At 53.6% G+C, this 15,401-nt stretch overlaps 1 protein-coding gene across 3 annotated transcripts in view; it reads left to right on the top strand.

Annotated features, from left to right (window-relative positions):
- TRAPPC12 (trafficking protein particle complex 12) overlaps positions 1-14,664 on the top strand; it is a 64,523-nt gene extending 49,859 nt beyond the window's left edge. For all 3 annotated transcript variants that reach the window (XM_036872747.1, XM_036872748.1, XM_036872749.1), the window contains exons 8-12: positions 1,641-1,714; positions 5,155-5,253; positions 9,868-9,968; positions 13,443-13,530; positions 13,671-14,664. In XM_036872747.1, the coding sequence (XP_036728642.1) occupies positions 1,641-1,714; positions 5,155-5,253; positions 9,868-9,968; positions 13,443-13,530; positions 13,671-13,913 (605 nt within the window). In that variant the 3' untranslated portion in view covers positions 13,914-14,664. The remainder of the gene's footprint in view (positions 1-1,640; positions 1,715-5,154; positions 5,254-9,867; positions 9,969-13,442; positions 13,531-13,670) is intronic.
- Positions 14,665-15,401: the final 737 nt, after the last annotated feature.

The following is a 15,401-nucleotide window of genomic DNA, read 5'->3' as shown; positions in this document are numbered from 1 at the left end:
CTGGGCGGGCAGGGGCCGAAGTGCATTTTGAAAAGATTATCCTGGCTGAGATTTCTTGAGAACATTAGAGAGAAGAACTTCTAATCATGCTTCAAAACCCAGCTCAGATGGCACCTCCCTGAGAGGCTGGCATCTCTGCACATGAGCCTGTGGGCTTATGTGGTCTTCAGGGGCTCGGTGGTCTCCCGCTCTGCGCCCGACTTGGAGCGGCTGTCGGTGACCGCAGGCGAGCACAGATGATGTGGGCAAAGGGTGGGCTTCCTCTGAAGCCACACTGTGAGGAGACGGATGTGCCAGAAGCAGGAGAGGTGGCCTGAGAGGAGAACCCCCGGGGCAGAGATCTGTGCCCATGCCTCGGGCACAGCGGGGCCCCGGGCGCCGTGCACCCCGGACGCGCTCGTGACTGTGGGAAAGGGGGAAGCGTCCCAGGCAGGAGATGTCCATCCTCGAGGACCAGCAGCTCTGGCTGCATTTGTGCTTTAAACACAGATCCCTTCTTCGAGAAACCCCAGGGGACCAGGTCTGTAGGTGTGATGTTCACGCGTCCTCAGTGATTTAAGTGCAGGTAGATGACGGGTCTGGCGTGGGCGTCTCCGTGCCCTGGGACATCCCGCCCTCAGCATCTCTCCGACTCTGGCCATGTCATCCCACAGGGCTCCGTGTTTTGGTGGCAAAGCGCAGGTAGTTGTTGGAGCTCAGGAAGCAGTGCCCGGAAACCTGACAACTCACAGCAGATCAACAGATTTATAAGGCAAAGAGGGGAAGAAAGCACTTGAAAGTCCTCAAAGATAATCAAAATAAAATGCAGTTCACTGAGAATCCACATCTTACATTCGTTAAGAAAAGATATTCAGCATTTTTCTTTTCACAAAAATGATGTCATAAGGGGAATGTAAGCAGTTAATGTACATTTAATTGCTGAAAGGCAAAGTGAGTTACGTTCTTAATTCTGACAATTAAGTTTTTTGTCCTTTTCTCAAGCACTCCAGGAATAAGCGTCATTTCTAGGAGACTGTTATCCCAAAATTGACCCTTGGTCCCGGCAGCGGGAGGAAGGTCAGTTTAAGGCAAGCTCGCCCAGTGGTCACCATTCACGTGTGTCTGGGACGTGCTTCTTCCTGGGCCTGAGCTGGATGGCAGGTTCAGCACCTGACAGAGCACCGGCCTCTCCAGCCTCCCCGCCCCGATCCGCTCCGCTCCCCCTGCCCTCAGAGCCTGCTGAGGCAGATGGGTTAGGAATTGTTGCTTCCCCTTAAAAGGTCACAACACCTAGGCCTTGGGCAGGCAGGCCGCGCTGCTGACACCGGGGTGTGACCGTCCACCAGCCCTGCAGCCGGGAGGCCTCCGGCCCATCCAGGTCACACCAGGAGTGGCCCCGCTGCAGGGCAAGGGCTGTCGTCTTGGCTGGCTTTTCCCATCTTTTGGGCGTGCCAGCCTGGGGACGTGGCCCTGGTCGGGTCACGGGGTCTGTCCTCCCCGAGGCTGAGCAGGTCGCCAAGAGCACAGCTCAAGGTGTGGGCTGAGCAGCACAGGGGGAGCGGTGGCCGAGGCTGGGGGACGGGGCCGGGGCCAGGGGCGTCCGTCTGTCTGGGTCAGGCCGGCGGTGCTCCCCATGCACTCACCGTACTCCGCTCTTGCAGCCTCCGTGCAGCTGTGGCGGTCCCGCCTGGGCCGGGTGACGTGCTCCATGGCCAACTGTCTGCTGCTCATGAAGGTATGATGTTCTCAGGGCGGGACCGCTGGGACCTCGAGGTGGTGTGCATGCGGGGGGTTATCGAGCAGAGAGGCCAGGGAGACACTCGGGATAAACGTGCTTTAATTTCTACTGAAAGAAATGTCAATAGAATGCAGAACTTACACTGCCAAGTTTAGTTGTTCAAACAGGGGTCGAGATGATTTAATTGAAATCCTCCTCATGCTCTCAGTTCTCTCTCCCTCCTGTTTTTCTCTGGATTCAGTCCCGGAGTTGGCCTCCGTTCCCCCCGTTAGCGGAGGTGGTTTCCCTCGTCCTGCCCTGACTTGCGCTCAATGGTAATGGCATCTGGGGACAGGCTTCCCGCGAGACCTGCTCCTTAGCCCCGCCCCCCACAGGCGCCCCGCGCCCCCACTGCCAGCCCCAGGGGAGGCGGCTGGGGACGAGGAGGCGGAACCGAGGGCATCGCTCCTCTGTTCCTCCATCCGTGCCTCCCTGGCAGGGCCCAGCTGCAGGGGCTGGAGGCTGCTGCCCGAATCAGTGAGCCGCAGACACCCAGAGCAGCTCCGTTAACATCTTCTGGGCCATTAAGAGGCCAGATCGTGGCCCTCCCCCGGGCCAGCCCAGGGTCATTCCTGAGCTTGGTTTTAGCAGAGCAGAGCAGGCAAATGGCCGAGGGGAGAAGCGGGCTCCGGGAGCTGGTGTCTAACCCTGACAGGGCAGCCCCGCGAGGGGACCGCGTCCCGGGCCGGCTGTGGGTCCCGTGCGGAAGGCCACGCTGGGTGTGCACTCGGCTCCTGCCCCAGGGCCCTGCCTTCTGTGCGTCGCTGTGACCCTAGGGTGCAGACTGCCTCGCGTGCCCCTCCCACCCCCGAGCCCCGGGGACCTCCCCTGAAACGAAGGCCCGGAAGGGATGCACTTGCAGCCCCCCTTGGGCAGCGCCTTGGGGTTAAGGCGCTCTGGTTCTCTCAGCTCCTCCCTTCCTCCCTTCCTGCCACCCCGACCCCCGACACGGCGCCCCGTCCCTCCCGCGGGTGGAGGGAGTCGCCCAGGGCCACTGCCGCCTTCCTTCCGCGGAGCTCGCCGGCTCACGTGCAGAAACAAAGGACACATCGTAAAGTCACAGGCCGATCGGTGTCTCCTTGGTCACGGGCTGGGACTCCTCAGGAAGGTCTCCTGTTTCACTGGTGGGTTTGTATGTGCATTTTTAAGGCACATTAATAGAAAATTGTAGGATAAGAACACCTTTTGTTTACCGCTGGAGTGATGATACCACCAGGCGCCAGACTAAGTCTTGTACCTACGTTGTCGGGACTCAGTACAGAACAGATCACTGTGCTTCAAAAATACTTTAACCACAAGTGCAGTTTAATTTGAGATTTTAGATTATGCTTTCATTTCCACGAGTTAAAAGGAATGAAAAATTTGGCGGCTGAGGCGCCAGCACGCGTGCGCATCCTATCGCCACCTAGCGAGCGAGCCCGGCATTACAGCGGCGTCGGCCTCACCGGCGCGTCCCGTCCCTTCCGTGCCGCGTATGGGCGACGCTGGGTTACTTCAGCAGCCGCTTCTTATTCTGAATAACATTTCTGCTACGGCGACGTGAACGCTGATTCACCTTTTTAATGATGAGCAGTCTGTCCACACGCTTCAGCCCGAACGTGTGCCTGAAACACTGTCGCAGCCTGGGCACCCCAGCCCATCTGGGAGACTCCGGGTGCCGCACCGCCCGCCTCCGTGCCCCCCCCCCCCCCCGCCGCCCGCACGCCGCCTTCTTGCTGACCTCGCCTCGCCGGACGGGGCAGCTGCTGAAAGAAGAAGGGGAAGGCGGGGCTAGAGCAGTCGGTCCCTGCGAGCGGGCCACGCCCGCCTGACCGCGCGGCCTGGACGGCGCTCACCCTCAAGAGCGCCCTTCAGCCGGGGCCGCATTTCCTCGTTTCCTCCGGTAAAGAAACGATTTCGTCAAATGGTCGTCCGCTGACAAGCTCTGGGCCGCGCTCCGCTCTGGTGTACTGGAGGCCGGGCTCCTTGGAACCGCCAGGGCCCGGGCCCGAGGCTGCAACCGCCCGGGGCTCCCGTCCGGGCCCGGCGCCTCGTCTGAAGGCCTCCGCACGGGGTCCCCACGGCTGTGTCCGCCCGGGCGCGCTCTCCCAGGAGCGCCGCTCCGGCGGGACAGCGGCCGCATACGTCTCCGTAGCAGGCCGGAGCGCCGAGACGTGGAGGCGTCAGGCGGCGACGCCGGCCACAGAGCCACCGCGGAGGCGCGTCTCGCCGGCCAGAGACGCGGGCCGGGGTCGGGGCGTGTGCACTGGCCTGACCCGGTGGCACTTGGGCGCCGCCGGACACGGACGGCGAGGTGGCCTTTAGTTCGCCCTGAACCGGAAGTGAGGCGTAGGCTTGCAGCACAGTGGGTGGTCCTCAGATGCGGCGAGGTGCCCCCGTGTCCCCGCAGAAGTCCAGCGCTCAGCGGAGCCGGGCGCCGGGGTGGGGGGTCACTTCCACCCCGAGAGAGGGCTCTCGGCACAGCCTCACCCGCACGCCCGCCTGGGCAGGGCGCGGGCAGCGGAGCCAGGAGCCGCGGGGACGGGCGGGTGCTGCCGGCTGGCCGCCTGCGCCAGCGAGGCCAGTTCGCTGTGGTGAGCTGCCCTGAAGCTGCCGGACTGGACAGTCTCCATTTTTCTTCCTGCTGAACTGGAGTGTTCCTTGTCGTCTGTCTTCGTAACATCCCAGCTAGCGAACTGGTGACGCCTGTCCCAGTTCTCATGAGATTGAAAACGTAGGCGATTGAAGAAAGAAAAGTCCCTTCTGGGGATTTACGAAGGCTCGGGGAGGAGGACACTGCCGCGCGGCCTGCTGTTCGCTGACCGGGAGACGCGGGGAGCCGTTCGCACCAGCAGGCGCCACGGCGACGCTGCCGTCGGAGCTCGGGGCTGTTGGCGATTTGCCCTCGTGACCCTGGCGAGACGGCCGGGGGCCCCGGACGGCCTCCTCCCGCCAGAGCCAGCCAGCTCCCCCGGCCCGGCTTCGTGTGTCTACGTGTAAGAACTTCACCTCGAGTTTTAGTAAAGAAAATGTTTAAGAGACGCTATTAATAAATTCGGTTTCTGTGTCTGGCAGATGGAGGCAAGACAAAATTCACCAGTGAAGGATTTTGTCAGAAAAGAGAGTGAGTCCAGGTGACATACTAACTGCTACTCAGAAGATGGAAGAAGAAAGCCCCTCTGCCCTAAGTGCACAACCAGAGCCCCCCGGGGAGAGGAAGGCCCTCAGGACCATAGTTACACACAGAACCCAGAGCCTGGTTCGCTGGGCCGTCTGCTGCCCTCACGGCGGTGCCGCGTCCCACCTGCCCACGCATTCGTGCTCCCGCTTCACGTGCGAGTCTGCAGGAGCCTGGGCGCCTGTAACGTGTAGACGGGGCGTGACCCTCCTAACTAGCGCGCTCTCTGCGTCCCCCGCAGGATTACGTGCTAGCCGTGGACGCGTACCGCTCGGTCGTCCAGTACTTCCCGGAGCAGGAGCCCCAGCTGCTGAGCTGCATCGGCCGGATCTTCCTCCAGGTGCGAGCCGCGCGGTAGGCAGGGTGGGCGGGGTTTGCCTGGGCCTGGATGCTGTAGATTTAAGAAAGAGCCCAGGACATACATCAAATCAGACTTCTGTGACGGTAGGAGGGGTAGTTTCCTTGGTCCTGGCTTGACTGTGCTCTGGGCTTTGACGTGATTAGGAAGCCAATTGCTAGACGTGCATTTTCGTAGATTTTCATCTGGGAAGCACCGAGATGGATTCCTTGAGAAATTGCCCTGTTGCAGGTAGAAGTCTGTTGACAAAACCATCAGTAATCTTATTTTAATTGGCTGATAACGTAGCCAGTGGTTGATATTTTATTGGAAAGTGCGCTTGAATCCGCGTGCGTGGATAAAGGAGGTCCCGCTTGGACCCATGGTCCCGACAGTGCGGGAAACCGGGACGTACCCGCTTTGCCAGGGATGGCGCTGAAGCCGGGGCGCGTGTGGTGCCGGGGTGCCAGGCGCCCGTCCTCGCTCCTGTCCGCCCCAGCACGGCAGGCCCACACTCGCAGGCCGAGCGCGGGTGCCTCGTCCCCGCACCCTCAGTCTCTAAGGGTGTCGACCGTAGCACCCGCAGCCTGGGCGGGAGCCTGACGGGGCTGTCCGGGGTGGTCGAAGCAAGGCGGATGGACATGGGGAGGCGCTGGCCCTGAGCGGGTGCCCTGCTGGGCCATCCTCCTCTGCCGTGTGACCGGCCCACTTTACAGAGGAGCAGACTGAGGCTTCCCAGGGGTCGAGTGACCTGCCCGAGGTCCCAGAGGTCAGGCCCACAGGAGGAATTTGAACAAGGTCACCCAGAGCCCAGGTTCTCTTCACTGATGCTGGTCTTGTCCTCCCGCACCTCCTGGCCACTGCGCACACGAATGCGTGCACACACACGCCCCACCTCCACCCCGTCCTCCACGCCACGCACACACGCAAGCGCGTGCACACACGCAAGCGCACACACGCCGCTCCCCCACGAGGGGGCGTCCAGAGACAGCCCAACAGTGAAGGCCGCCTGTGTGTCGTCCAAGTCCCTCCCAGGACGCCCGGGGTCCCTGCCCCAGGCTCTGAAGGTTGACCTTCACTGAGTACCTCATGGATGTTGGAGAACGCGTGTTATAGCATCTGAAAGACCCGGGTTTCTGTTTGTCCTTGGTGCTTACCTAGCCTTGACCCTGGGCTAGCCACCTGCCTGAGCTGCGTCCTCTCCCCTGGGCACCAGGGACGCTCGTGGCTGCCTCTTGGGGTCCTTGTGCTGATGAAACGAGACCGCCGTGTAAAGAATGCAGTGCTGTGCCCGGCATCTCGTGGTGCCCGGTCATTATCCTGATTCTCATGCTAAAAGAATGTTCTGTATCTGCTCTAATTCCTCACTACTCTGGACAATCTCAGAAACTTCATTTCTGAGTCTTAATTTGCATAATTTGAGAAATGTATGCTGGAGACCCATCTAGGAACCCTGAAATGTGAAAGCACAGTCTTTCTGTGGCAGTCACAGACCTGACGGCCCTGGGGAGGGACCCTGATGGTCAGACTGGGGCTTGGTCGGTGCTTCCCTGGAGACGTTTCTGGCCACAGAAATACTCACGTTTGCGCCTCCAATACGTTGGGCTCCCGGGGGGAGTGTCCCCAGATCTCTGCAGTTATCGTTGTAAGTGAAATTGGTCTGGGTTTGTGCATGTGTATGCGTGTGTGTGTGTGTGTGTGTGAGCGTGCCCTTCTCAAAAGCATTTGGTATCTGTGTTCTGTCTTCATAAAAATAGCTTGCTTGCTTGCTTTCTCTGTTGTCTGGGATATTTTGGATACTCTGGAATTATATGTTCCTGGGAGATTTGAATAACTGACCTCAAAGAGGCCTAAGCCACCCTCCTAGGATTTGTCGGATAACTTAATATTGTTACTAATGGCTTTAGTGTTCCACGCATGAGGTTTTTTCTCTCTGTTTCTGGGATCAATTTTGGCCATTTAGAGTGCCCAAAAAATCACCTGTTTGGTCTGTGTATTCACATATGTTTTTGCTTAGAGTTCTGTAAAATACAGTCTTCTTTCATAATTACTTCAATTTCATTTTAACTATAGTTATTTCTTCTTTTACATTTATAATTGTTTACTCATGCTTCCTTTTCCTTGATTAGTTCATCCACTTATTATCTGTTGTTTTCTTCAAATAACTAGTTTGGGTTTGTTTATTTGCTTACTAGATATTTTGCAATACTTTTAACTGCCTTTTTATATTGTTTAATTTTTTAAGCTGCCTCTAAGTCTTAGAAAATCAGTAGGATTTTAAATCCTAATTACGTTTTAATAATTATGAAGATGTGGACTTCTCTGGTGGCGCGGTGGTTAAGAATCCGCCTGCCAATGCAGGGGACACGGGTTCGAGCCCTGGTCTGGGAAGACCCCACATGCCGCGGAGCAGCTAAGCCCATGCACCACAACTACTGAAGCCTGTGTGCCTAGAGCCCGTGCTCCGCAACAAGAGAAGCCACCGCAGTGAGAAGCCCGCGCACCGCAGCGAAGAGTAGCCCCCGCTCGCCGCAACTAGAGAAAGCCCGTGCACAGCAATGAAGACCCAACGCAGCCAAAAATAAATAAATAAATAGATTCTTTAAGGAAAAAAACCCAGAAATATAAGGATGTGAACTTACCTTCTAGTGATCAGAAAAATCAGTAGGTGGCAAAGAAAATTCTAAGATTCCTTCGTTATCTCCCACTAGAAAACAGTTTCAGCGCAAGTCCCGCACCAGCTCCTTGAGGCCGTGTGGTGCAGAGGGCCAGCGCGTGGTCTGGGAGTGGGACAGTCCCGTTCTCTTACGTTAGCCGTGTGACCTGAGAAAGCCGCCAGCCTTTCTGAGCCTCATCTTTTTACTCCGGGGAGTGAGGAAAGGAGTGGGATCGAGAGCACAGCTTGTTAGAAGTTGTGAGCGGTGGGAAGCACTTAGCACAGCACCCGGCAGGCATTCAGGGCTTGGTGCACCTTTGCTGTCAGCTGGTGAGCGTCAGTCTCTCCATCAGTGTGCGCCTGGGCCCTTGGAGGATGCAGGGTAAGTGAGCGCACTGCAGGGAACGCAGATGTTCAGGCCTCGGGGTGGGGGGGGGACCCCGGGTGCTCCCACCGTGTGCGCGGGAGGGTGGGGCTGGTAGATGCGCGGTGGCGCCACTTTGTGTCCTCCTCCTGGTGGGGTGTTTTTCGGGGCAGCGTTGACAACAGAGAGGGGCCGGAGACCGTGAGGGCAGCTTGATGGGCGCTGGCCGAGGACTCGAGATCCCCGGGTCGGCGACGAAGGGCACTCATTACTCACAGCAACAGCAGTGCAGCCAGTGTCATTGTGTCACCAAACACCAGGCCCTGGTTTCCCAGGGTAACGTGAAGGGGCCGGGTGCTGCCTGCAGGGGTCTCACCGTGGAGAGTAACGCAGACCCTTGGTGCTGGGTGGTGGGCACGCCTGCCCTTGGCTGCAGGGAGGTACCGCGGGCTTCCCTGGAAGGAAAGGGAAGGGCACAAGCGCTCCCGGCAGGTGGCTGGAGGACCCCGGGATCGGGATGGGGGTGAGTGTGCGGAAGAGAGGGCGCTGACCGCTGCGGCTGCGATGCTGTCCCCTCGGCAGATGCAGAGACATCTCGTGGTTTGTGTAACGAGATGCCCTGGAGTCAGCTGCTCCAGAGCCGCCCCTTCAGGCCTGGGGCACAGAGGCCTTTGTGCTTCCCTCCCCCGGGTTGTAAGGTTTTTGTTTTCACAGGATTTTCATTTTTCCTGTATTTGGCATTCTAAGCCTTAGATCACTGATCTCCTTCCTCATGCAGAAGGAGACCTGATTCCCTCTTAACCCCCGCCCCCCAGGCTGTGGTCCGCAGCGATGGCAGGACGGGGGAGGGGGTTTAGCCATCAGGACCCCCAGTGGCTCTGGCTTCCTTTTACAGAGGGAGCTGAGGAGGTTTCCTTAACCGTTTGATAAGCGTGCGGTCATTTGTTTGTACAATAGAATCCTGTATTATTGGGTCAAAATATGACTGAAATTTGTTAGTTTGATGATCTCTATCATTTTAATGGTCGCAAATAACCCCCCAGTAATTGATTGGGAGACTGTAATATTATACCAAAAGGTAAATGTTGTAGTTTTTTAGTCATTCTTTCTTTTTTTTTTTTTAACGATAATACCAAGTTTAATTTGCCAAATATACAAGTTGGACTTGTGGAGCATGTTTTGCCTGGTGCTACACAGCAAACAGAGGTTCTTGAAATGATCCACGGGCAGGGTTAAGAATGGGCCCGGGGCCTGGCCAGAGTCGGGGGTTATTTTTATTTTTCATAATGCTATGCCAGGATTCCTTTTGAAGGGTACAAATTAAAAACTGTAAGAGACTTGTTAACACGCAGGTGTATTAACCACTCACTTTCTGACATAGAGATACATGTTGACATCCCACTGTATCCTAAATGGCTTTTTTTTTTTTTTTGGTAACAAAAAGTGATAACTAGTAAATGGTTATACCAAAGTTTTACCCTGCCTGATACATAAATGTCTTCAGTATCCTAACATAACATAACATTAGGAAACTATATATGTGGGTGTAGATTTAACATTTGTCAGTTGAACTGACTACATAATTTTGTCAAAGCAGGTCGGAGACATAAAGACAGCTGAAAAGTACTTTCAAGATGTAGAGAAAGTAACACAGAAACTGGAGGGACTGCAGGGTAAAATAATGGTTTTAATGAACAGGTATGTATTTTTCTTTATTTTTCCTTCCAGTTTTATTGAGATATAATTAACTTACAGCACGGTGTAAGTTTAAGGTGTGCAGCATGATGATTTGATTTACATACTGACATCATGAAGTGAGGACCACAGTAAGTTTAATGAACATCTATCATCTCATATATAACATACGGCCGTGTTAATTATGTTCATCGTGTTGCACACTGTATCCCTAGTGCTTATTTATAACTGGAAGTTTGTACCTTTTGACCACCTTCATCTAATCGCCCCTCCCCCCTCCCCTCCACTGGCAACCACAAATCTGATCTTTTTCTGTTTGTTTGAAGTATAATTGGCCTGCAACACTGTGTTAGTTTCTGTTATACAACATAGGCACTTGATATTTCTATAGCTTTCAAACTGATCACCACCATTAGTCTAATTATGACCTGTCTCCACACAAAGTTATCACACTATTACTGACTGTATTCCTCACACTGTACGTTTCAGACCCATGACATGTTTGTTTTTCACCTGAAGTTTGTCCCTCTTAATCTCCCTCCCTTAATCACCTGTTTCTGTCTTCCCCTCACCCACCCCACTTCTGGCAACCACCTGTTTGTTCTCTGTGTCTGTAACTCTGTTTCTGTTCTGTGTTTGTTCATTTGTTTTTAGATTCCACATATAAGTGAAATCGTACAGTATTTGTTTTTCTTTGACTTATTTCACTTAGCATAATGCCCTCTAGGTCCATCCATGTTGTCACAAATGGTAAGATTTCATTCTTTTTTATGGCCGAGTAATATTCCATGCATGCACGCGTGCACACACGCACACACACCCCTTTATCCATTTATCTGTTGATGGACACTTAGGTTGCTTTCTATATCTTGGCAATTGTAAATAATGCTGCAGTGAACATAGGGGTGCATGTATTTTTTCTAATTAGTGTTTTTATTTTCTTTGGATAAATACCCAGGAGTGGAATTGCCGGCTTATATGGCAGCTCTATTTTTAGTTTTTTGAGGAACCTCCATACTGTTCTCCACAGTGGCTGCACCAGTTTACATTCCCACCAACAGTGTGTGAGGGTCCCCTTTCTCCCCAGCCCCACCACCCCTTGTGTTCTTTTTGATAACAGCCATTCTGACAGGTGTGAGGTGATATCTTATTGTGGTTTTCATTTGCATTTCCCCGATGATGAGTGATGTTGGGCATCTTTCCATGTGTCTGGCCATCTGTATGTCTTCCTTGGAAAAATGTGTATTCAGGTCCTCTGCCCATTTTTTAATCAGGTTTTTTTGATGTTGAGTTGTTTGAGCTCTTTGGCTGTCAACCCCTATTTGATATATCAGTTGCAAATATCTTCTCCCATTCGGTTGGCTGCCTTTTCATTTTGTTGAGTTTCCTTCACTGTGCAAAAGCTTTTTGGTTTGATGTAGTCCTGGCAGTTTATGTTTGCTTTTGTTTCTCTTGCTTGAGGAGACATATCCGAAAAAAATATTGCTAAGACTGATGTCAAAGAATGCTGCCTATATTTTCCTCTAGAAGTTGTATGGTTTCAGGTCTTACATTTAAGTTTTAAATTCATTTTTTTTTAAACTTTTATTTATTAATTAGTTAATGCTTCTATTGTTACATTTCAGAAATATAAGCAGTTCTCAAACCCAAGCCTCTTTTTTTTTTTTTAAATTTATTTATTTATTTTTGGCTGTGCTGGGTCTTCGTTTCTGTGCGAGGGCTTTCTCCAGTTGCGGCAAGCGGGGGCCACTCTTCATCGCGGTGCGCGGGCCTCTCACTATCATGGCCTCTCGTTGCGGAGCACAGGCTCCAGACGCGCAGGCTCAGTAGTTGTGGCTCACGGGCCTAGTTGCTCCGCGGCATGTGGGATCTTCCCAGACCAGGGCTCGAACCCGTGTCCCCTGCAATGGCAGGCAGACTCAACCACTGCGCCACCAGGGAAGCCCTTAAATTCATTTTGAATTTATTTTTGTGTGTGGTGTGAGATAGGAGTCTGATTCTCTTGCATGTAGCTGTCCTGTTTATCCAACACCATTTATTGAAGAGTCTTTTCCTCATTGTATATTCTTGCCTCCTTTGTCACAGATTAATCGACCATGCAAGTAGGGGTTTATTCAGGTCTTCTGCCCAGTTTTTAATCTTTTTTTTTTATGTTGAATTGAATGAGCTGTTTATTTTTTTTAGTATTTATTTATTTATTTGGGTCTTAGTTGTTGTGGCACACGGGATCTTCATTGCAGCGAGTGGGCTCTTCGTTGCAGTGCCGGGCTCTCTAGTTGAAGCATCCCATGGCATGTGGGATCTTAGTTCCCCAACCAGGGATTGAACCCGCCTCCCCTGCATTGGAAGGCGGATTCTTAACCACTGGACCACCAGGGAAGTCCCTGAATGAGCTGTTTATATAGGTTGGATATTAACCCCTTATGGGTCACACCACTTGCAAATATTTTCTCCCACTCAGTAGGCTGCCTTTTCATTTTATAGATGGTTTCCTTTGCTATGCAAAAGCTTTTAAGTTTAATTAGATCCCATTTGTTTATTTTTGCTTTTATTTCCTTTGCTTTAGGAGACAGATCCAAAAAAATATTGCTGCTATTTATGTCAGAGAGTGTACTGCCTATGTTTTCCTCGAGGAGTTTTTTTGGTTTCTGGTCTTATATTTAGGTCTTTAATCCATTTTGAGTTTATTTATTTTTGTGTATAGCATGAAGGGATGTTCTAATTGCATTCTTTTTTTTTTTTTTTTTTTTTTTTTTTTTGCGGGGCAGGGGGCCATGCCACGGGGCTTGCAGGATCTTAGTTCCCTGATCAGGGGTCAAACCTGGGCCCCAGCGGTGAAAGAGCCGAGTCCTAACCACTGGACTGCCAGGGAATTCCCTCTAATTTCATTCTTTTACATGAGGCTGTCCAGTCTTCCCAACACCCCTTGCTGAAGAGACTTTTCTCCATTGTATATTCTTGCCTCCTTTGTCATAGATTAGTTGACCGTAGGTGTGTGGGTTTGCCTCTGGGCTTTCTATCCTGTTCCATTGATCTATGTCAATTTTTGTGCCAGTACCATACTGTTTTGATTATTGTAGATTTGTAGTATAGTCTGAAGTCAGAGAGCATGATTCCTCCAGCTCCACTTTTCTTTCTCAAGATAGTTTTGGCTATTGGGGGTCTTTTGTGTTTCCCTACAAATTTAAAATTTTGTTGTCCCAGTTCCGTGAATAAATGCCATTGGTATTTTGATAGGGATTGAATTAAACTAACAGATGTTAGACCCAGTGCAGTTTGATCCCCAGAATGCACTGTCCCCTGCCACATCCGGAAAGCCCTGACACCACCCGGCTCGGGTGACGCCTGAGGGGCCAATGCTGCCTGGTCCTCCCCGTGGGGTTCCAGTTCTGGGAGCTGCCCTGTTGGTGTTGCTGCCACACACCTGCCCACATCCTGACTTTCCTGGTTAATCCTCTGTGTATCGCTTATTTCCAGAGCTTTCCTTCACCTCGGTCAGAATAACTTTGCAGACGCCCACAGATGCTTCACAGAGATTCTAAAGATTGACCCAGCAAATGCGGTGGTAAGACCCCCGAGCAGAGGTGGCTCCCCCCGTGCCCCCCGCCCCCCCGAGAAGTCCGCCGGCATCGGGTGCTCTCCTGGGGCCCAGGGAGGTCCTCGGGCCCCATGAGGCCGCATCCAGTGCCGCGTGTCCCCCTCCAGGCCAACAACAATGCGGCCGTGTGCCTGCTCTACCTGGGCCGACTCAAGGACTCGCTGCGGCAGCTGGAGGCCATGACCCAGCAGGACCCGCGGCGCTGCCTGCACGAGAGCGCGCTCTTCAACCTGACCACCATGTACGAGCTGGAGTCGTCCCGGAGTCTGCAGAAGAAGCAGGCCCTGCTCGAGGCCGTGGCCAGCAAGGAGGGGGACTGCTTCAACACGCAGTGCCTCAAGCTGGCCTAGTTCCCGCCTGACGCCCGAGCCGACAAACCCCCCGCCCTGGCGTCTGCAAGCCGGCCTTCTCCATCCAGCCGAGGCCCAGGCCGCTCTGGCCGTTTGCACACGCGGGGTGAACGTAACCCGAGGGAGGGGGTCCAGGGCGCCTCGGCCCCTCCTGTGCATTCCTGGAAGCTGACCTGCTTCGTGTGCTAAGCTGAGCCACGTAACACAAACCGTTCTCGCTCCGAGCCTGAATGTTCTAGAGGATCCATAGATAGATAAGGGGGAAGAGAGATCGTTCGTCCCCGCCCACGTCCCAAAGCTAACCGCGTCCACGCCTCTGATCCTTTCCCAGCCTGTGCTGGTCACCTCGGACGGGCCTGGTGAAGGGTGAACGAACCCGTCCTTCCTCCTCCTGCATTTGCACATCAGAGGGAGCGGGGGTGGGGACGCCTGGGGGTGGGTTCTGGAGAACTCGGGCCCTACTGCACAGAACAAGGGCGGGCTTCACAGTGCGGACACGTGTTCTCTCAGGTCTGAGGGTCAGGGCGTCTGCGGTCCTGTCTACATGGTCACTCCTGATTTTGAAGTCTCTGAAGTACGTGAGTGCTTCTTCACTAAAGAACTCTGGCCAGGGTCCTTTAAATAGCCAGCTATTCTAATACACTTTAAAATGGAACTCACTTTAAAGACTCTGAGATAAACATCTATTGCGTAAAGCAAAGCGAAGCTGTATTTCTGGTCATTTTTGTAATAAAGTAAAAACACAAATGCAGCGTCTACTGGGCAGATGGTCCCAATGCAATTGTTGAAGTACGGATTCATTACACATTAAAATAGGAGAGAAAGATGATGAGACCACCAAGAGGACTGTGGGATACCAAGGAGGTTCTAAAATCGTCTCTTTTCAAGAAGAAAAATCAGAACTCCTTATGTGTCAAAAGCCCCAAAATACGCCATTTTAATTTCTTCACTTTGAGGGTTTTCCTTTGAATCTGGCGGCAGGGGGTGGGAGGTGCTGGTAAACAAGGCTCGGCCTCCACCTTGAACCTGGGCGGGGCGGGAGGCTCCCGCTCGGATCCCCTCGGATTCCGGAACCGTCCTTCCCGGGTCCGCTGTGTACAGAGCAGGTAACACTGCACAGGCTCCCGGGGGCGGAGACCAAGCCAGTCAGACACCGGACTCCAGGTTCCCCAGTAAATCGGTATTTGCATCCTGGACACACCCTCCCCGACCCCCTTTCCCTCCGGGGGCGTCGAGACAGGCAGGGCGAGCGCTAAACCCCTGCCGTCTGGGGCTCGCTGGGGCTGCGCACGTTTGCAGCTCCTCGGAGGCAGCGAGGGAAGCGCGCCCCGGGTGTCTGTAGGGTCTGGGGTAACGGCTGTACTTTATCTAGTTCACAGTCCGTTTTCCTTTACCTTAATTTCTTAAAAGAGTAAATGCATCAGGTAGCGCCGTGTGTGGTCTCCTCCGACCCCCACGAGGTAGGTCTGGCCCAGGGGACGAGGCCGG

Source organism: Balaenoptera musculus, chromosome 13 (assembly GCF_009873245.2).
Source record: "Balaenoptera musculus isolate JJ_BM4_2016_0621 chromosome 13, mBalMus1.pri.v3, whole genome shotgun sequence".
In the NCBI taxonomy this organism is placed as follows: domain Eukaryota; kingdom Metazoa; phylum Chordata; class Mammalia; order Artiodactyla; family Balaenopteridae; genus Balaenoptera; species Balaenoptera musculus.
This window is presented reverse-complemented; position numbering and strand designations above follow the sequence as displayed.